We start from the raw sequence: 20,503 nt of genomic DNA, 5'->3' as shown, positions 1-20,503 counted from the left end.
CGTCTTGCTGATCCGCGTTAGCTTCATTGAGATTGGGTAAAGCCTCTCCATCTCCCTCATCTGCTGTGGGCTGTGGCAGGTTAAGATCTATGGCCTTTATTTTGTCGGGCTTCGGCTATTGTTGTGGATTACAGATGTTGATGAAAAAGGCAAAATGCTGTCTCATTTCCTAGCTTTTAAACCTCTGTAATTTTCAAGGGGGCTGAAAGTTTTGGCGCATTGTGTAAGTTTTATTTGGCTCAGCTGTAAATTTTGGGCTGAAATTAAAATATCTTTGAGAGCGGGAGTTGCAACTTTTTTGGGACCGATGGAGTATTGATACAAGGAGATACTATATGAGCAACACTGGCAAGCCCAGGTGTCACAAAATCATATACATAATACATCGCACGGTATGAGAGAATATCCTATAACCTTCAGAATTTTAATCTAGGCAAAGTATGATGAGGATGAGGATGTATCACGAAGAACCTGCATGAACAAAATGAGCGAAACTGTGAGAATGTGTGTAATCTGTAGAGCAGTAACAAACGGGTGGTCAAGGGGAAGATTTCAAGCTTGCCTCCAGTTCGTCTTCCGTGAACGCGTCCTTGTGGATGCTCCATGTGTCAGCATGGGTACGCTTAAACTCCGCAACAGCTTTTGTGACGGTTGATCTTATGGGGGAAGGCTCGCTGATGAAGCGAGCGAGTAGCGTGACATGAGCAGGAAGCCAGCTGCAAAGGCCACAAAACCACATGTCCAGTCAAGAGAAAGGTAGTTGGAACTCAAAATTATGGGATAGATATAATTAAAATCGACAGGATCATCCACACGTACAAGACAAGGTACACCTGTCTCCTTGTATAAGCATCTGACATCTACCATGCATAGAAAGTAAATAGCACAAAAAGTACCTAGGCATGTCGTATGGGACAGAAAGGACCGAAGCTGTCAAAGCAAGCACGGCACCATGGATGGTGGCAACAGAGTGGCCGGATTTTGAATTTCTATAACCAATAATGGAAGTATTAGTTGACTGCATACTCAAGAAGGAAAGAGAGAAGGCACGGTTCATGACAATGTCACAACCCGCAACCAGCAGAAATTTTACCTTCTCCGCGCAACAATAATACTCTGGGCTTTTGCATATGACCTATCACGGAAATCCTTTGATAGATCTTCATCTATACCCTTCATCAAGCTTGCAAGAACACCAGCAGCATGTTCCCTAACCTGAATGTATAAAAACAAAATTCATACCACTGACAGCAGCCTCCCACATAGGATCTTTAGCTGAAAAGTATTTTCATGTACACCGACAGTACACATTTTCTTAAGGCAAAGGTCATAATGTACGTAGCATTGCTTATTATATATTTATCTGGATTCTGGAATGCACCGAGACTACGCATTTTCTTGAGGGTATAGGAAATATAAATATTCATTGAATGGAGGTGAAATCAACATAGACTTGCCTCAACTTGGTTGTCCACAAGTAACTTCTCTATTGTTTGCCAGATTAGTGATTTCTCTGAACCAGAAAGGACGAATGTGTGCCTGTGACAAAGGTAGCATAATGCATGCATTTTTCATGAGCTCTATGATACCGTGAAAAAAATCAAAGGCATGCAATACCATAGTGATGTTATCACATAATAAGTATGTAGAAATACACTAAATCTGTTAATGTACAAGGTATGTTTCTGTTGGTCTTGTATCTCTTCATCTAGCACTATCGCTATTCTCTTATGGTTTGTAATCTCCCAACAAATTTTTCATTACAGAGGTAACAGAAAAGGTTACCCTTGTTGAAAAATGTTTTTATTAGTCTTAATGAGAATACATGTATCAGTAACATCTCAAAAGTTATGGCACTATACTACAATGGAAATGAAAAAAAAAATGTGCTATTAGCAAGGACCAAAATATTGGCATTTACAATGTACTACTAAGCTAATCCTTTCATACTAAGTATACGCAAGGAAAGAAATATTCATGGTGGAGCCAAAACAGTGTCATAAGAATGGGTATAGTGGCAACAAAGTAATCAGACCTGTATGTAAAGGTCCTGAGGTATGATAACAGCGCAGATCTGGTGCGCCAGTTAGGATCATTAACTGAAGAAAGAATAGACGAAATAGCAGTTTCAAGAAAAGGCCGATGTAGAATCCTCCACTTGAGCAACTCAAAAGCTGATTTAGCGAGCAATGAAAGGTCCTTATTTGAGGTTTCCTGCAAATAGAAAATATGCAGAGAAAATGCAGTAAATGCAAATAACAATTGATTGTAAAACAATCACACAATTCTGCCACCCAACAACCAGTGTTTCTGAGCATGTCTTTCGAATAAAACCTTTAACAACTTCTAAAGTTCAACAGACTAAATCAACTTCAGTTAGCTATCAGACCAAGCTGATCAAACAGCCTGAAGACATTAATAAAGAAAAGAAGAGAGAAATGTCCCCATCTTCAACATTTTTATTTCATCACAAGAGACAATATATTGAAGATGACAATACAAAACAAGAAAGCGAGGAAAAAACCCTTGCACCTTTAACCAAATTTTACCTGTAGTGAGAGAACAGGGTACACGAGCCCAATAATAATATCTAGTAGAACAGAAGATCTCCCAGACCTCAAAGATGCGATCATGAAATGAAAAATCTGCAAAGAAACAAAAAAGAAAGAAAGACTTCAGACAGAAATGAAACAAGTGGACATGGAACCTTAAACTTGGAGAAAGGTACAAAATTAGCACCGTTTCCATCCTTTTAGCGTCAGACTCCTCTCTATGATCCATGCTATTTTCAGTAGCCGAATCTGATGGTGACTCCAGTTGCTTAGATTGAATACTGTTTTGTATACTTACAGCTAATTCATTAGCTCCATCTGTCAAACGTTTAGACCAATATTCATTTCCTGTCTGTTCGATCATGCTTACATCCCCACAAAGCTCTTCACGTGAACCAGGGCCAAATGATCCAGAAAGTCTCATATTTGAGCATGTAACACACATGGCAACACCAATTGCTTCTCTTACCTGAACCAAAAATTAATTGAAAGAGTGAAACGGTTGAGAAAAAATATTGTTCCGAAGACAGTAAATATTTCCTTGCAGATATGTGTCCCTTTAACATTGGTAACTTGCCAAAAGCTTACTTAATATATAAATAAATGGCACTTGACTAAACTAAATATGTTATTATATTGCTTTATTCTTTATTCCATTGCTTGTTCAATCCATAAAAGTGTTTTAATTCTTCCTTCTCTTAATTTTTGGAAAGGAGGAAGGGAAATATTGGACAAATAGTTTCTGTAACAAGAAAAAAGGTTTCCAATATTTCTTTTCATTATTTTGCTGCACCTGAGTGTTGTCATTGTTCCTCCTCTTTAATACATGGAAAAAAAGGGAAACCATTGGAAGAGTAGCTGTTGAACTTATCTAATAATCGAAATAAATTTATAATTTGACATGTATAGGAGTGCCTACATCGTAGTATGGAAACATGTAATGAGCATTGCCAGTTACCCATCAGAAAATAGCATATATAAACATAGTACTCCCTCCGGTCAAGTAAACTTGACATTTCAGACAAGAAAAAGAAGTAGAAAAACAAGCTGGTATTGCTCTCTGAAACGTCAAGTAAACTTGACTGGAGGTAGTATAATCCAGATCCAGGTTATAGGTACTAAGTGTTAGAGAATATTTGGTAGGTTAGGATATGTAATCCTGGACTGCCATATGTATCGGGGGGTGCCTTACCCCCTTAAGTCTCTGTACTCTATATATACCGCCCAAGGAGCTCAATGCAATACATCCCACGCATTATACCCAATCTTACATGGTATCACGAGTCTAGGTTCTAACCCTAGGTCTCCAGCTTCCACTGCCCTCGCGCCGTCCCCAGGGAGATCGATCTCCGCTGGGGGCAGCGCCCTCATAGGATCCGCGCGGATCCCTATGATCCGCCACGCCGTCGTGGTCTCACAGCAGCAGAGGGACGTACCTCTACCCGTGGCCAATCCATGGAGGTGCCGCTCATCGTCCTCGTCGGGCACCACATCGCCATGGGGCCGCCGCTAGGCCTGCCATGCCTTCGCGTTGTCGCTCCCTCCAGCACCGCGTCTGGATCCATGCCCTTTCCGCGCAACAGGCCAAGCGCCCCCCTCCTACCAACGCCGCCGCACCGCTGCCTTGAGCGCGAGTGCGTGGCTGCGGAGGCAGATCGTGGGGTTGCCAAGCTATTGCGCCGTTGGGGCTGTCGGGCCACCGCACCGCCAATCGACACCGTCGCCGGGCCGCCGAGCCGTGGGGCTCCGCCCCGTCCCCGCTCCCCCTCCTACCTGCGCCGCCGCACCGCTGCCTTGAGCGCGAGTGAGTGGCTGCGGAGGAAGTACCCGGAGGTTCGTCTTGCTGCTGCTGTTTTCTTTTTTTTTTTCCCGATAAGAGATCGGTTTGCGTCGCCCTGCCGTCCTAGGCTGTCGCTGCGCCTTCCTAGGCTGCAGCGCCGACGTGCATGGTCAAGCCATCATCGCCGGTGTCCCCGCCTTTTTAGGCGGTGGCGCCATCCGCTGCCGGTCCTCGACTCCTCGTCAAGCTGGCACTCGATCCGAGTCCGCGCCTACTGCCGTTTTCGCGCGGACACCGCCGCCGATGTTGCTGAAGGAAGATGCCCGAGCACTTTTCAGCAACCTCGTCTACCATCGCCATCCGCCGCTCACCGTCCTGCTGCTGTCATCGGCAAGAAGCTGCTGATTTTGTGTACTCGCATGCCTTTGTTGATGCTTCAGACCTGCGCCCTCCTCCACGGCTTAGACCATGTCCACCTCGACCTTGGCTACTTTGGCACTAAAGGGCTATCATCTGCATGAGCTACTCCAGTCGAAGCATTCGCACCGGCGTTCCGACTGCGGGGGGATTTTTTTCTCGAACACGCAGGAGAAGAGAAGGAGTCTTACATAGACCCAAACACACACACACCCCCACTAAACCTGCAAGATCTTAATCACCTATGCTTGTCAAGAAAGACCTGACCACTAGGCTACAACAGCACTGGCTGTGTGCAAGGACAGACCCTTAGCACCAGCTAAACTCCACAAATGGGCTTCCTCCCTGGCACGGGCTAGAGCCGCAGGCATGCTAGGGGCAGCACCATTGAACACACAATCATTTCGAAGTTTCCAGATGGTCCAAGCACCAAGGATAATGAGGGAGTTCAGACCTTTTTCGTATCACCGCTGACCGTCAAAACTGCCTTGTCCCACCAGGCATCAAAGGAAGGATCGTCAGGCTGTGGAGCAAGTGTTGCAAGGCCAACAATCTGCAGTTGTTCAAACCAGAATTGTCTTGCAAACACACAGCCTATGAGCAGGTGGTGAATGTTCTCCTCCTCCTGATCACAAAGCAGACATCGATCCGGGTGGGGAAGGCCTCTCCGAGCAAGCCGATCTGCTGTCCAGCACCGGTTGTAAGCAGCCAGCCACATAAAGAAACAACACTTAGTAGGTGCCCAAGACTTCCAGATACGTTCAAAGAGAGCGAAGCTCATGGCGCCTCAAAAAGTGCATCATATGCAGATTTCGCTGTGTAAATACCTGAGGCAGAGAGTCTCCAAATGTGCTTATCTGAGGCACCTTCCTGAAACTCTACCTCTGCCAAAATATCCCACAGTTGCAGATATTCGAGCAATGCCTCCAAGGAAATTTCCCCTTGAATGTCTGCTACCCAATTCTCATCAACTAGGGCATCCATCACAGTGCGTCTGCTTGCTCTTCTTTTTGGCACTAAAGCATACAGATTAGGAGCCAAATCCTGGATGCTTCTTCCAGCTAGCCATTTGTCTCTCCAGAAGAGAGTATTGGCTCCATCTCCAACTTCAGTAATTATGGCCAGCGAGAGGAGGTACTCAACATCCTTACTAACTTGGAGTGGTAAACTTGCCCAGGGTTTATCAGGTTCAGATTTCTTGAGCCAAGGCCATCTTACCCGTAGAGCAATTCCTAGTGATTTCAAATCAGAAATGCCTAGTCCTCCAAGCTCCTTAGCCCGGCAAACTTTGGGCCAAGTGATGAGACAATGCCCACCTTTTGCTTCCTTGCGCCCTCTCCACAAGAAGCTTCTTCTGATTTTATCAATGGCCTTTATTGCCCAAGGTGGCAAATCAATTACCATGGCTAGATAGATCAACATGGCAATTAAAACATATTGCACCTGCACAGCCCTACCAGCCCTTGTCAACAAGTCTGCTTTCCAGCCTGGTAGGTGATCAGTGTTGGAGTATATTGAGCCCATGTGTATAGAGGCCCATGTATATAACTACTATACCCTGTTTAGGGTTTGGAATGGGAAAATCACTGGTCTTCATGGTATCTTTAGCCTAGGTTTGCTCTCTCTCCTCTCTCCACCCTCCAACCCGTCGCCACCGCCGGCCACCATGGCCGGCCACCGGCCGCCGGCCCCTCCTCCTCCTCCCCTCTCCACCTTCCCTCCCCTCTCCTCCTTCCCTCCCCTCTCCTCTGCTCCCGCTCGCGCCGATCTGGGCGCCTAGGCCGCCGGCGCCGGGCCGCCGCCGCCCGGCTTTCCCACCCCCGCGCTGGTCCTCGAGGGGGTGCGCGGCCGCGGGCGCCGCTGCTCCTCGGCTCAAGGCGCCGCCGGCGGCGCAGGGGCCGCGGCAGCAGCCTCCTGCCGCCCTGGGCCCCCTGCAGCCCGACGCAGCCGCTGCCGCAGCAGCTGCTGGCGCGGGCGCCAGGGCTGCGGGACCCCAGCAGTGGGCCGCCGTCGATCCGACCGCCCTGCGGGCCACTGCGCAGCTGTTGCAGGCCGCAGGCGCCGATCCGGCCGCCCTGCAGGCCGCAGTGCAGCTGCTGCCGGCCGGGGCGCCGATCCAGCCGCCGCTGTGGCCCACCGCGCCGCTATCGCTGCGGGCAAGCAGCCCGTCATCGATGCAGCGCCCGGTGTCGCACGGTCTGGCCTCGGGATGGCGCCCGAGGATGCGCCGCTCTCCGCCGCCGCCTTCCTAGGGCAGCAGGCCGACGCCGCTCTCGCCGCGGCCCTCCTCGCCGCCAAGTCAGAGGCTTCGGCAGCCCAGGAGTGGGTCCGTGTAGCAGCCCTCGCCTGGGAACGCGAGCGCGCCACGGCCGACGCCCTCGCTCTCCGGGTCGCCGAGGCAGAGTGCTACCTCCGCATCTCCTCCAGCCAGCCCGTCGACCCTGAGCACGGCACCTCCTCCTTCCAGGCCCCGCCCGCTGGATCTGGAGCCCGGTACAACCCAACTAACCCCATGGTCGCCCAGCTCCACCTCCAGGCAGCCGGCGTCCAGAACATCAGGGCCTTGGTCTCCGTCCTCCTCGACCCCGCGTCCTCCTCCTACGGCCGCTGGCGGGACCAGGTCCTCCTCACCCTCCGCAGCTACGCCCTTGACGACCACGTCCTCGTCGACTCGCCGATCGAGGCGCGGGACGTGGCGTGGCTGCGCCTCGACAGCGTCGCGATGCCCTGGATCTTCGGGACCATCTCCCTAGATCTTCAGGACCTCGTCAGGACCCACGGCGGCACTGCGCGGCAGGCTTGGGTGGCGCTCGAGGGGCAGTTCCTCGGCAACGCCGAGTACCGCGCCCTCCAGCTCGACGCCACTTTCCGCACCTTCGTCCAGGGGACCTCTCCGTCGGTGAGTACTGCCGGCGGATGAAGAGCATGGCTGATGCTCTTCACGACCTCGGGGATCCGGTGTCCGATCGGGTCTTGGTGCTCAATGTCCTACGGGGCCTGAGCAGCACCTACGACCACCTGAAGGGCTGGATCGCCCGCCAGAGGCCCTCTCCCACCTTCCTGCAGGTCCTGGACGACCTCGCCCTTGAGGAGATCACCAGGGGTCTCGCGCTCGGATCCTCCTCGCCCAACCCCGCCGCGCTCGTTGATGCTCCACCGACCTCCTCCACTGCTCCTGCCACCTCCCTCCTTGGTGCTGCTCCCGCCGGGCCGACCGGAGGAGGGGGGCCGTGGACATCGCCGACGACGGGGTGGTGGTGGTGGCACTGGTGGCCCTGCTCCTGGGGGTACCGGTACCGGTGGGGGCCGTCGGGGAGCGCCGACCCCGGCTCCCGCTCCTGCCCCTACCCCTCGAGGTACGCCCTGGCCATCCTTCAGCAACCCATGGTCAGGGCGCATCTCGATGTGGCCATTCCAGGGTCCGGCAGGGGGGCTTCGTCCCCAGCTCCAGCCGGCGGCCATGTTCACTGGTGCTGCTCCACTCTTCGCACCGTCCTGGACCCCGCCCGCTCAGCCCAGCCAGCAGCCGACCTGGCCTGGGGGGTGGGACCAGGCCGCTCTGGCGCGGTCCTTTAGCACCATGGGACTGACGCCGCCGGCCAGCACCGAGTGGATCGCCGACTCGGGTGCCTCGTTTCACACCACTCCTGATACCGGTATCCTCTCTTCTGTCCGACCCCCACACCCCTCTTGTCCTTCTATCATGGTTGGTGATGGGTCTTGCCTTCCTGTCACCGCCGTGGGTTCTGCTCCTCGTCTTCCTAATGTTCTTGTTGCTCCTCGAATGGTTCACAACCTTCTTTCTATTCGCCAGTTTACTGCTGACAACTCCTGTTCTATCGAATTTGACTCCTCTGGTCTTACTGTGAAGGATTCAGCTTCCCGGCGTCCACTCCTCCGATGTGACAGCCCGGGGCCCCTTTACACCCTTCGGCTTCCTGCTTCCGCTGCCTCGCCTTCGGCTTCTTTGTCTGCTGCTTTTGCCGTGACACCTTCTTCCACCACCTGGCACCGCCGGCTTGGTCACCCCGGCCGCGACGTTTTGGCTCAGCTCAGCCGTAGTACCGATGCTCCATGTACTAAGGCTCCTGCTGAGCACCTCTGTCATGCGTGCCAGTTAGGTCGTCATGCTAGACTTCCGTTTTCTTCTTCTTCTTCACATGATGCGCATGCTTTTGATCTGATTCACTGTGACCTGTGGACATCTCCTTATAATATTATCTGGTCATTGTTGATGATTTTTCTCATTACTCTTGGACTTTTCCTTTGCGCGCCAAGTCTGAGACCCCCCCACCCTCCTCCACTTCTTTGCCTGGGTGTCCACTCAGTTCGGCCTCACAGTTAAGGCCGTCCAGTGTAACAACGGGCAGGAGTTCGATAACTCCACCTCCCGGTCCTTCTTCCTGTCTCGAGGTGTTCAGCTGCGTATGTCTTGTCCGTATACCTCTCCTCAGAACGGCAAGGCTGAGCAGATGATTCGCACGACGAACGATGTCATGCGCACCCTTTTGATCCAGGCCTCTCTGCCCCTGCGCTTCTGGGCTGAGAGCCTCCACACCGCCACCTACCTGCTCAACCGTCTACCGTCCACTGCTTCTCCTGCTCCCACTCCACACCACGCTCTCTTAGGTACCCCTCCTCGCTACGACCACCTTCGGGTCTTCGGGTGTGCGTGTTACCCTAACACCTCCGCCACCGCTTCTCACAAGCTGGTGCCCCGCTCGACTCGTTGTGTGTTCCTCAGGTACTCCCCTGACCACAAGGGGTACCGATGCCTTGACCTCACCTCTCGCCGCGTTCTGATCTCCCGACACGTCGTCTTTGACGAGTCAGATTTCCCCTACTCTACCTCCTCTACACCTTCTCCTGACCCCGAGCTAGAGACTCTATTTCCGACTGACCCGGTGGTTCAACCACCGTTACCTGTCTGTCCTTTTCCTGCAGGTTTCCCCGGCATGCTGGCACCATTTTTGGTGATCCCGGCTGCGCCGAACGCGGCCCCGGTGCCTTCACGTGCACCTGCGCGGTACGCCCAGCCGGTGCAGGTGTACCGGCGTCGTTCGGCGCCGACCCCGACACCACAGCGGTACGCTGAGCCAGTGCAGGTGTACCGGCGTCATTCGGCGCCGACACTGGCGCCGCCTCCTGCTCCGGAGGCTCCTGCGACGCCGATGCCGGAGCCGTCGCCGCCGCCGCCTCCTCCGGCTCCCTCTCGAGTCGAGCCGGAGGTATACCACCCGCCAGTCATCCATCGGGATCCTCAGCATATCCATCCCATGGTGACTCGGCGGATGGCGTCTCACGCCGCGACTCTCTCCGCCGCCGAGGGAGAGCCGCGGGTCTCTCCGGTACCCTCCTCTATCCGCGACGCCTTAGCGGATCCTCACTTGCGTCGCGCGATGGAAGAGGAGTACGCGGCTCTTCTTACCAACCAGACGTGGGACCTCATGCCGCGTCCGTCTGGTTGCAATATGGTGACTGGCAAGTGGATCTGGACGCATAAGCGTCGGGCTGATGGCACACTGGAGCGCTACAAGGCTCGCTGGGTTCTCCGGGGGTTCACTCAACGGCCTGGTGTGGACTATGATGAGACCTTCAGCCCAGTCGTGAAGCCTGCTACGGTGCGCACAGTCCTCTCGCTGGCGCTCTCGCGCTCTTGGCCTGTGCACCAACTGGACGTGAAGAATGCGTTTCTTCACGGCACTCTGTTAGAGACTGTCTACTGCTCTCAGCCAGCGGGATTTGTGGATTCGAGTCGTCCGGATATGGTCTGCCGGCTCAACAAGTCTCTCTATGGACTGAAGCAGGCTCCTCGAGCTTGGTATTCTCGGTTCGCCACGTTCTTGCTGACATTGGGGTTCACCGAGGCCAAGTCTGACACGTCTCTCTTCGTCTACCGCCGTGGGGATGAGACTTCCTATCTGCTGCTCTACGTTGATGACATTGTGCTCACAGCCTCTAGTCAGCAGTTGCTTCAGAGTGTCATCTCCTCTCTGCAGCAGGAGTTTGCTATGAAGGGTCTCGGTCAGCTCCACCACTTCTTGGGCGTCACTGTTGAGCCTCGCCCATCTGGTCTTCTCATGCACCAGCGGCAGTACGCACTCGATATCCTAGAGCGGGCTGGGATGACTGATTGCAAGCCCTGCTCCACTCCTGTCGACACTCAGGCAAAGCTGTCCGCTGATCTGGGTGATCCGGTGGCTGATCCTACTGCCTACCGGAGTCTGGCTGGTGCTTTGCAGTACCTCACCTACAACAGGCCGGACCTCACCTACGCTGTCCAGCAGGTCTGTCTCCATATGCATGATCCTCGGGAGTCACACCTTGCTGCGCTGAAACATCTCCTCCGCTACGTCCGTGGCACTGTGGACCTTAGCCTGGTACTTCACCGCTCATCCTCTGTTGAGCTAGTGGTCTACACCGACGCTGACTGGGCTGGCTGCCCGGACACTCGTCGCTCCACTTTCGGCTACGCCGTCTTCCTGGGCGGCAACCTGGTCTCCTGGTCGTCCAAGCGGCAGCCGGTTGTCTCTCGCTCCAGTGCCGAGGTGGAGTACCGGGCTGTCGCTAACGGCGTAGCGGAGGCGTCCTGGCTACGACAGCTCTTGGCGGAGCTCCACAGCCCGCTCGCCAAGAGCACGCTTGTCTACTGCGACAACGTCAGCGCCGTGTATCTCTCCACCAACCTCGTCCAGCATCAGCGGACGAAGCACGTGGAGATCGACCTACACTTCGTGCGTGACAGTCGCAATCGGCGATGTTCGGGTCCTCCATGTCCCGACTACCTCCCAGTTTGCTGACATCTTCACCAAGGGGCTGCCCTCCTCGACCTTCTCGGAGTTTCGATCCAGCCTCAACGTAGCCGGTGGCTAGTTGTGGCTACGGGGGTGGGGGGGTATTTGCCCTTTGTACTGTATTTGTACTTTCTTGTTGCCCAGTCTTGAACACCGCTGCGCCAGTTGTTCAGACTGCGGGGGGGTGTTGGAGTATGTTGAGCCCATGTGTATAGAGGCCCATAGAGGCCCATGTATATAACTACTATACCCTGTTTAGGGTTTGGAATGGGAAAATCACTGGTCTTCAATCAGCAATTCTGTCAATTATGGGCTGAAATTGTTCTCTTGTGAGCTTCCTGAGAGATAGAGGTAAACCCAGGTATTTGCATGGAAAACTCATGATTTCGCAGGGCAGCAAACTCTGTATCACAGCCATGTTATCGTCAGAGCACTGGATTGGCATGACACTACTTTTCTGAACATTGGTTCTGAGCCCAGAGGCATCACCAAAAAGTTGAAGTATTTGTAATGTCAAGGAAATGTCTTCTGCAGCGGGTCTGAGGAAGAGGGCCACATCATCTGCGTAGAGGGATATTCGGTGTTGAATTGGTCGTCTAGACAAGGGCCGTAGCAGGCCGGCCTCTGCTGTCCTGGTGACCATCCAGTTTAGAACATCCATGACCAAAATAAAGAGCATCGGGGAGAGGGGATCCCCTGCCGGAGCCCTCTCCTGTGTTGTACGAACTCTCCAGGGGTGCCATTAAGAAGTATATGAGTCGAGGAAGAAGTCAATAGGCCACTCAGAAGGTCCCGCTACCGTGGCCCAAAACCCATTTTGTAAAGAATTTCCATGAGAAACGACCAGGAAACCGAATCGAAAGCCTTAGTAATATCCAATTTGAGTAGGATTCGGGGCTGCTTTTGATAGTGCAAATATCTTACAGTCTGTTGGACCAACATAAAGTTGTCCTGTATGAACCGTTTCTTGATAAATGCACTTTGGTTGGGGGAGACCATTTGATCAAGGCGACTAGCCAGTCTGTTTGCAAGCAATTTAGTCACAAATTTTGCAAAGCTGCGAACTAAGCTAATGGGTCTGAAGTCCTTTACCTGATCAGCATCTGTCTTTTTTGGAATTAATGTGATGTAAGCCGAGTTCAGCATCCAGAGATTTCTGAAGTTCTTTCCCCAAACAGTACGTAAAGCGGCCATAACATTTCCCTTGATCACTCCCAACAGGTCTTATAGAATCTTCCGGTGAATCCATCCGGACCAGGAGCTTTATCTGATGGCAGCTCCTTTATGGTGTTCCAAACTTCTTCAGAGAAAGGAGATTCCAATGCCTCCAGGTCAAACCTAGGTAAATCCAGGTTGTCCAGATTAATTGTTCTGTCCCGATCACTATCCTCACCAATCAGATTGGAATAGAAGTCAAAAATAGCAGCAACTTTTTCCTCATGAGTGGTAAGAATCCTATCCCCTTCCTTTAAATTGGCAATGAAATTTTTCTTCTTTCTATGCCTTGCATGCATATGAAAAAGCCTGGTGTTAGCATCCCCTTCCTTCAGCCAGCCAATCCAGGATCGCAGCCTTGCTACTGTTCTCAAAAGCGAAGTCAGTGCCAAGGTATGCTTCTTAAGGTTATTGCGCAGCCATAATTCATTAGGCTGAAGGGCTCTACTGTCCTGGGCAACATCGAACTGATGGATGATTTCTTTTGCAAGGGCCAGTTGAGAAGTAATATGTCCAATCTTCTTTTGGCTCCAGCTCTGTAGTGCTCTAGCTGTTGCCTTGAATTTCAGAGACAGTGTTTGCACCAGGCAAGGGTGGGTTTCGACCGAATTCCATGCAGCTTCTACCGTATCCAGGAAACCATCCATACTGGTCCAAAAGGATTCAAAGTGAAATCGCCTCTTACTTGTGGTGATGTCCCGCAGGCCAAGAATGAGAGGACAATGATCCGAGTCATCCGAGGCCGAGCTCTGCAGGAGACAATCAGGGAACATCTACTCCCAGTCAGTGGAACAGAAGACACGATCTAAATTCACAAGCATGGGAGAGGCGCTGGAGGAGGAACTGGACCAAGTGAATTTGCGCCCATGGAGAGGTAATTCAGTTATTGCCATGTCGTTAATCCATCTTCTGAATCTGCCCATCATGGCTCTGTTTAAATTGCCATTATTTTTGTCTTCGTCTTTGTAGATAAGGTTGAAATCCCCTGCGACCAACCAGGCACCTGTGCACTGACCCTGAATGTCCCTGAGCTCTTGCAAAAATTGTATCTTCTCTTGATTGTCTTGGGGGCCATATACGCAAGTAAGCCACCAAGGACTGCAATTGGCTGAGCAAAACTGAACTGATGCGCTATGGTTATCCACTCAGCTTGCCTGGATAGCACCCAGTCGACTTCTCCAAGCGATCAGAATTCCTCCACTGGCGCCGGCCGAAGGATGGCAGATGAAATTATTGTCAAAATCACTGCCGAGCATGGAAAGAATGATTTGACGAGAGACAGCAACCATCTTAGTTTCTTGAAGATAAATGATATCAATTTTAGCTGAATCAACAAGAACACGCACTGCATCCCTTCTTGCAACTGAATTTAGTCCCCTTACATTCCAGACAAGAATATGTGAAGGATTCATTAGAAACAAACTGAAACAGCACGACCAGGGAATCTGTTATCAGACTAGGCACTCTGATGGCCCAGTAGCATAATCCGCCTCTGTAGGTGCCCATCCGAAAAAGAGCAGATAGTGCTTTCGTATAGGAGGGTGACACATGCTGGCGAAATCGCTGGGCGTAATCATCCAGTAGTTGCTGACTCAATTGTTCTCTGTCCTTTTCTACATCCAGATCCAGAGCACGCATCACACCTTCTTCAAATGTACAGGGCATACCTCAGGCTTTTCCACTCCCATGCCAGCAAGCCGCTGGCTGCGGCGTGGAGCTTCACTCGGTGGTGGCATGTTCCTCTTTCTCCTCTTGCTGATATGGGGAATCGGCAGGAGACCATTTGGAGTTTGCGACAGCTTCAGGATGAAGACCGAGGCTGGGCTGGGAGGTTGCAGGTTAGGCTGAGCAATAGCAGCCCCCTCCTCCTCTGGTTCAGCTCTTCTTCTAGGGCGACGGCGCGAGTAGACTTGGAGGGGGGACAAGAGCCGCATCGTCACCGGTGCCAGCTGCTGCGCCGTCGGCAGCGGCTGAACCAGCGGCTGCAGCGCCGACGACGGCCGCTGCAGCGCCAACAGAGCTTGCTCAAGCGGCGGCTGCTGCACAGCTGGCAACATCCCCAACGGCGATTGAGGCGCCACCGACAGCTGCATCGGCGACGGTAGCTTCACTGGTTTGGGAGTAGGCGTGAATGGAGGGGACGAGGAACAGGCGTCTTCCACCTGGTGGCTGGGCCACCAGGGGCTCCTGAAAGCATTCCATCTCGGGCTCAATACCCTCCGACGGCCAGACCAGGCAGCCAACACTCAGCCCAGCATCCGCGTGGGGCAAGGAGGCTGGCCCAGGAGGCGGTCCACCCAGCCTAGGGGAGGTGGCCCGTCCATCAACAGCTGCCATGTCCGCAGGCACCAATATTTCCTCCTCGCTTCTCGGGCTGACACATAGGGCCACCATCTTCACCGTAATTGCTTCCACATCCAATGAAGGTGCCGCATCCTTCAGCTAGTCCCAGGGGGAACAGCCTCGGGAGAAACTCCCGCGCGTTGCATGCTCGCCATCAGTGTTGACACAAGTTCCCGGACGATCGCACGGATGTCGAACCGGCCCGAGATGCTGCTGCACTGGAACTCGTTCCACAGCCCCGCCGTCCGTGCCACCATGCATCAATGGGTCGGCCGGCAATCCACGCTGCCGCCGGTGCCGCTTGCGATGACGACCTTCATCAGCCGGAGGCGGGGGCGCAAGGGGAGGAAAAACTGCTGGTTCAAGCTGGTCATGTCGAACGACCGAGACCGCGACCGGGTAGACGAGGGATCGCTTGATCGGGCGGGCGTCGTCTCCAGCACCTGGTCCTTCGATGATCTCCAAATCGATCTCCATTGGGACAGCTTCCAGAGAGGAACACCAGCCCAGTAGACAAAAGACGTCTCGCCGATCCGCCGTCTCTGGATGAATGTTCGCCAATCCAACAAAAATCGTTCAGCAGCGACTCTGCTGTAGCAAGATACCATGCATGCGCCGGTATGCAACGCAGCTCCATCTCGACCGTGAACGGGAGAGAAGCCGCAGTGGAGTTGATGAAACGCGTCCATCGCCTGACGTGAAGACGATGGGAGGGAACGATGATGGGGCGACCACCATTGAAGACTCTCGTTGCTGAATCCTCATCCGGTAGGATGATCAGGAAGCTAGCCGGGCCAAAACGGCGGATGATGAGCTGGGAATCCTGGAGCTCGAAGCGGCCAGCGATCGTTGCTAAGATAGCACTTGCCAAGCCGTCCAGGCAGTCTCCGAACACTGAGATGGCCAGGGCCCGAGCAAGCTCCACCTCCTGTTGCATGATGCTGGCCGAGAGATCGATGATCCATCGAGGCCGCAATGTAGCGGCTGAGAATCCATCGTCGCTCGAGGCCAGTTGAGCGATGTCGCCTGACCCTTCTTCAGGGCCATCACCCTGGCCAACAGGCGGTGGTCCGCCGGCCCCGGCAGGCTCGCCGGCCCCAGTTTTGGCGCCGCCTTCGTCCATCACGTCCACCAGATGCTACCTGCACCACCCCAGGCTGTGCTTCCATGTCCACCAGAGGGGAGGGAGGGGAAGGTGAGCAGGTGATCGTCACCCCAGTGGCAGCGGAGGACTTCGGCATCCAGATCTTACGCTGCACCGACGGGCAGGCGTCCGATCGGCGGCGCTGGCACGCACATGACCGATGGCCAATCTTGCGACAAACGAAGCAGCGAGGCCTGGATCGACAAGCGGACGCCTAGTGATTTTTGGAAAAGCAGTTGGAACACCTGCCTCGAAGATCCACAGGGACCGGTCGACAAGGCAGGCGAGCTTGACAGAGACGATCACGACCGGAACGTTGACTCTTGGTCATCAACCATCCTTCCGAGTAAGGGCCCCGCTCCGGCCGAGCCTGGCGGTCCGCGGGCTGCAGAACGACGCGGGTCACCTTAGGCTTGGATACAGGCGGCGAGACTGCAGACGAGATCACCTGGTGAGCAGCGCCACCAAAGATCCGCACATCCGCCGTCAAGGTTGCGCACCTGAGAAGGGCGTCCTTGAACGGGTTAGGGGAAGGGGCGTCGAGATAACTCGAGGGAGGGGAGACATTCCTCCACCTCTGGGCTTTGGTGCGCCCCGTAGCCACGCCACGGTGGGTCTCGGGGCAGGGGGAGGGGGAGGGGAGGAGTTGGGTGGCCACCATGCACGAAGTAGGCGGCAGCGGGCTGGTGGGAGGTGGGACATCGGGAGGGAGGGGAGGGGAGGGGAGGGGAGGCGCTCCATCTCAGTTGTGGCTCGACTGCGGGGGGATGACTCCATTGTTCTCCAGTCTATCCTAGGTGTTGCTACCGCTACGACTGCGGGGGGGATGTTAGAGTATATTTGGTAGGTTAGGATATGTAATCCCGGACTGTCATATGTATCCGGAGGGTGCCTTACCCCCCAAGTCTCTGTACTTTATATATACCGTCCAAGGGGCTCAATGCAATACATCCCACGCATTATACCCAATCTTACACTAAGCAATGATGGCATAAGCTTGATCCAGTTTATAGGAACTACAGATTCAACCTACCTACCTGAAAAACAACAGACCAGACACAGTCGAGCATCAAAACCTAGTGGCAGAGACTAAGATATGATGGCATACTTTATAATTGTTAAAGAGAAAAATGAGAAAGCTTCTAGAAAATTCTAGGAAATGCTCTTCAGCTGTGAAAGCATTATATTCTCAAAATAAGAGTGAAATAAAAGGAATGGCAACTCACAGACACCCCCCACACTGGAGCCATTTGGTTTACCTGTGCAGATGAATGGTTCATGTTGTCAAGTAGTTCATCAAGAATTTTAACATGATATTGCTTCTCTGCTGGAGACATTTTTGGTGCAGATATTTCTATTAGAGCAACAGATAGAAAAGCATATCTCTTGGCAAGTACGCTAGTTGCCATGGATTGAGGAACAGGACTACATAAGCACTCCAATACTTTCTGTCTGAGAACAGGAGCACGAGTTCCGGCTCTTTCTTTTCCTGTAACAGCATATCGAATGCAAGCTGCCCATTCAGGAGTTGATTCCACAGATGGTACTAACATAATCTTCTGCAGTTGAACCATCAACCAGTTATTCTCAGACTCCAAATTCCCAGTGATATCAGAGTGGAGCATCCCTGCCACGGCTTCAGCAGCCACACATTGTCTTGATCTCTCTTTAGAACTTAGAAAATCTTCCAGTGCTGTCTGAAGAGAAGACATTACTGGCATGCCACATTGTTGTATAAGCCTTTTGAATATCCTAGCAAAGCTGGAATAGAACATGTGACCACCCACTAGAGAAATCCAACTAGGAGTACGTGGCCACGAGGCAGAGAAATCAAAATAGAAGTCAGTGATTGCTTTGTCAGATCCTCTTTGAAAAGATGAAGCCCCATAACTCGCTTTTGAGGAGCCATCATTATCAGAAATAATATGGACATGAGACAAACTGTTCAGTGTCTCATTCATGAATCCTTCCTCTTGAATTATCTGATTCAAAATTTCTCCTGTTGATGAAATATTGCAATATTCGGGGTGATCTAGTGATTGTTGTGAATCTTGTGGATATGCCTTATGAGGCGATCCTTGCAATAATGTGTTCAGCGCAGATATTGCAAGCATTCTCGAGTGGGGCAGTTGGCTCTTCAAATTCTTTAAGAAATGACCTAACATAAAACATTTATTTTGAACAATGAAGGTCAATTAAAATATTTTCAAAGTTGGCCTTTTCAAACATGATGGCCGAAATGTGTTCCATAATAACAAGAAGCTAGAAAGAGGAGACATGCTGTCCATACCAGTAGTCTCTGCCAGCATTTGTGAATATACGCCAGATTCACTTCTGGATGCCAAAATTAGCAGCAGGAGTACTCTGTTGGCCATCAAATTGTACCTGAAATTACACAGATGCAAGTTTTAAGTACGTATCTATGTTAATGACTACAAGATAGTAAAATTTGATTCAAGTAGATATGGATCTATGGTTGATATTACATTATTAAAGGAACAAGTAATAGTTTTTTCTTGTGTAGCTGTCATTATGAAAATGCTATTTGTGTACTATGACTATGAACAATCAGCACAGAAGGTTGCTCTGTACATCCTGCATGTTTTTGGTTGTGGTGCAAATTCAATTCTAGTATTATTTTGCAGTGGACATATCTAACATGCAGACAAGGCCAGACTGCATGGCTTCATCATGGCTTATTGAATACAGAACTTGCCTCACTGAAATGAGATATATACAACAATTCAAATGAAAGAATTTGGTTGACCAAAGACCTATCCAAATTGCTTGGTTAACAAAGATACAATTTTGTCCCATTTTTTACTAAGGCAAATGCAACTAATATGAGGAAATGGACTTTCCTCAAAAAAATGAGCAAATGGATGACTAAGAAATATGAGGTAAGAAATGTATAACTACACAGTGGTTGAATCCAGAGAACAGTTGCCAGAACATTGGAACAGAATACAAGAATTGACAAATGACAATTCGGTTGGTGAATGTCACTAGAGAGTCTTTGTCTATGCAGAAATATTCAGTTATATGTCCAAAAAAAGTAGTAGAATACACACGGCCCATCAATCCTGATTGAACAGTCCGGCAATGTGTTTGAATCACGGCAGCGGAGGCAATTCATCACCCCCGACGTCGTGAAAGTCCATTGAACCTTATCATCCAGAGGAAAGAGCAGTCGTAACAAGGTCTCATGACCCAACAAAACAGACAGTAAAAACCCATGCCACCGGGCTCCGGCCCGGCCAAGGCCCCCGACCTTTGTTCTAAAGGGGAGGGTCTGCGACAGAACCCACGGCGCTAAAGGCGTCAAGGAAACAGAAGGCTACTGAGCTTCCAGTTCTTTTAAATATGATACGAACAAAGCGTATGTTGTACTCTTAACTATTTTCTGTTAAGACTTAAAGAGTAATGGAAAAGCTGTATACCTTGGGTCGCTAGAAAAATATAAAAAAAAAACAAAAACCTCAGTCACTAGTCATTAACAATTAAGAAAATGGCAAGCGCTTACAAATACCTGTGCTATGCTGTCATATCATGTGGGTAAACAAATAAAAAGAAAATTAGACACAACATTCATTTGTGACCAGGGTTTCTGGCATCCTTATTAGCAAAAATACAAGTATCCAACATATTGCAATGTTTCAAAAAATTCCATAAAGATCATATATGTATTACAAGCAAGTATATGTGAACATGCAAAAATTCAATTTCAAATGTCTATGACATGAGCTTTTTCATTTCTTATCTTCTTCAATTTATTATTAAATAGCATGACCTGAGGTGGATTAAATCCATGACAAATTCGAAAGGAGAACTAGTTTCATGGCATCTAAAAGAATTGGGGTATGGTGACTAGTCAGTGAAAAGAGTCCATAGTGAAAAGAGAGCTCAGCACATAAATTGATGTATGCTGAAAGGTAGAGAACAACAGTAGAAAAGTGAGACAGAATAACTGGTTCAGTGTATACAATTGGTATGACAAAAATCTTAAAATTTCAAGGTAACAAAAAAATTTAAAGTGCCATATGTCACTACAATTGTGTTAAATTATGTCAGAATATAACAATTGCTCACCTCCAATGCAGGCTGTTGCTCTCAAAGCCCAAAGCATTGATTTGACGAACTAAACTGAGAAATCCCGGCTTGTCGAAATGACTTTCAGAGTTTTTAAAGAAACTCCTTGATATTCCAGAGAACCGTATATTATACATTACAAAGAGCTGTAAACATCATATACAAAAAT

General features: G+C 51.1%; 1 protein-coding gene across 1 annotated transcript in view; it reads right to left on the bottom strand.

The window, feature by feature from the left end:
- Positions 1–258: 258 nt before the first annotated feature.
- LOC112888842 (proteasome activator subunit 4) overlaps positions 259–20,503 on the bottom strand; it is a 31,920-nt gene continuing 11,675 nt past the window's right edge. The window contains exons 25-35 of the mRNA XM_025955200.1: positions 20,335–20,480; positions 18,536–18,630; positions 17,505–18,403; positions 2,740–3,021; positions 2,550–2,645; positions 2,036–2,214; positions 1,458–1,539; positions 1,094–1,215; positions 897–989; positions 563–716; positions 259–471 (exon numbers count right to left, since the gene is read on the bottom strand). Of these exons, the coding sequence (XP_025810985.1) occupies positions 430–471; positions 563–716; positions 897–989; positions 1,094–1,215; positions 1,458–1,539; positions 2,036–2,214; positions 2,550–2,645; positions 2,740–3,021; positions 17,505–18,403; positions 18,536–18,630; positions 20,335–20,480 (2,190 nt within the window). The 3' untranslated portion in view covers positions 259–429. The remainder of the gene's footprint in view (positions 472–562; positions 717–896; positions 990–1,093; positions 1,216–1,457; positions 1,540–2,035; positions 2,215–2,549; positions 2,646–2,739; positions 3,022–17,504; positions 18,404–18,535; positions 18,631–20,334; positions 20,481–20,503) is intronic.

The sequence above is a fragment of the Panicum hallii genome, chromosome 4, assembly GCF_002211085.1.
Source record: "Panicum hallii strain FIL2 chromosome 4, PHallii_v3.1, whole genome shotgun sequence".
Classification (NCBI taxonomy): domain Eukaryota; kingdom Viridiplantae; phylum Streptophyta; class Magnoliopsida; order Poales; family Poaceae; genus Panicum; species Panicum hallii.
The sequence above is the reverse complement of the archived record's forward strand: the minus strand, read 5'-3'. Positions and strand labels throughout refer to the sequence as shown.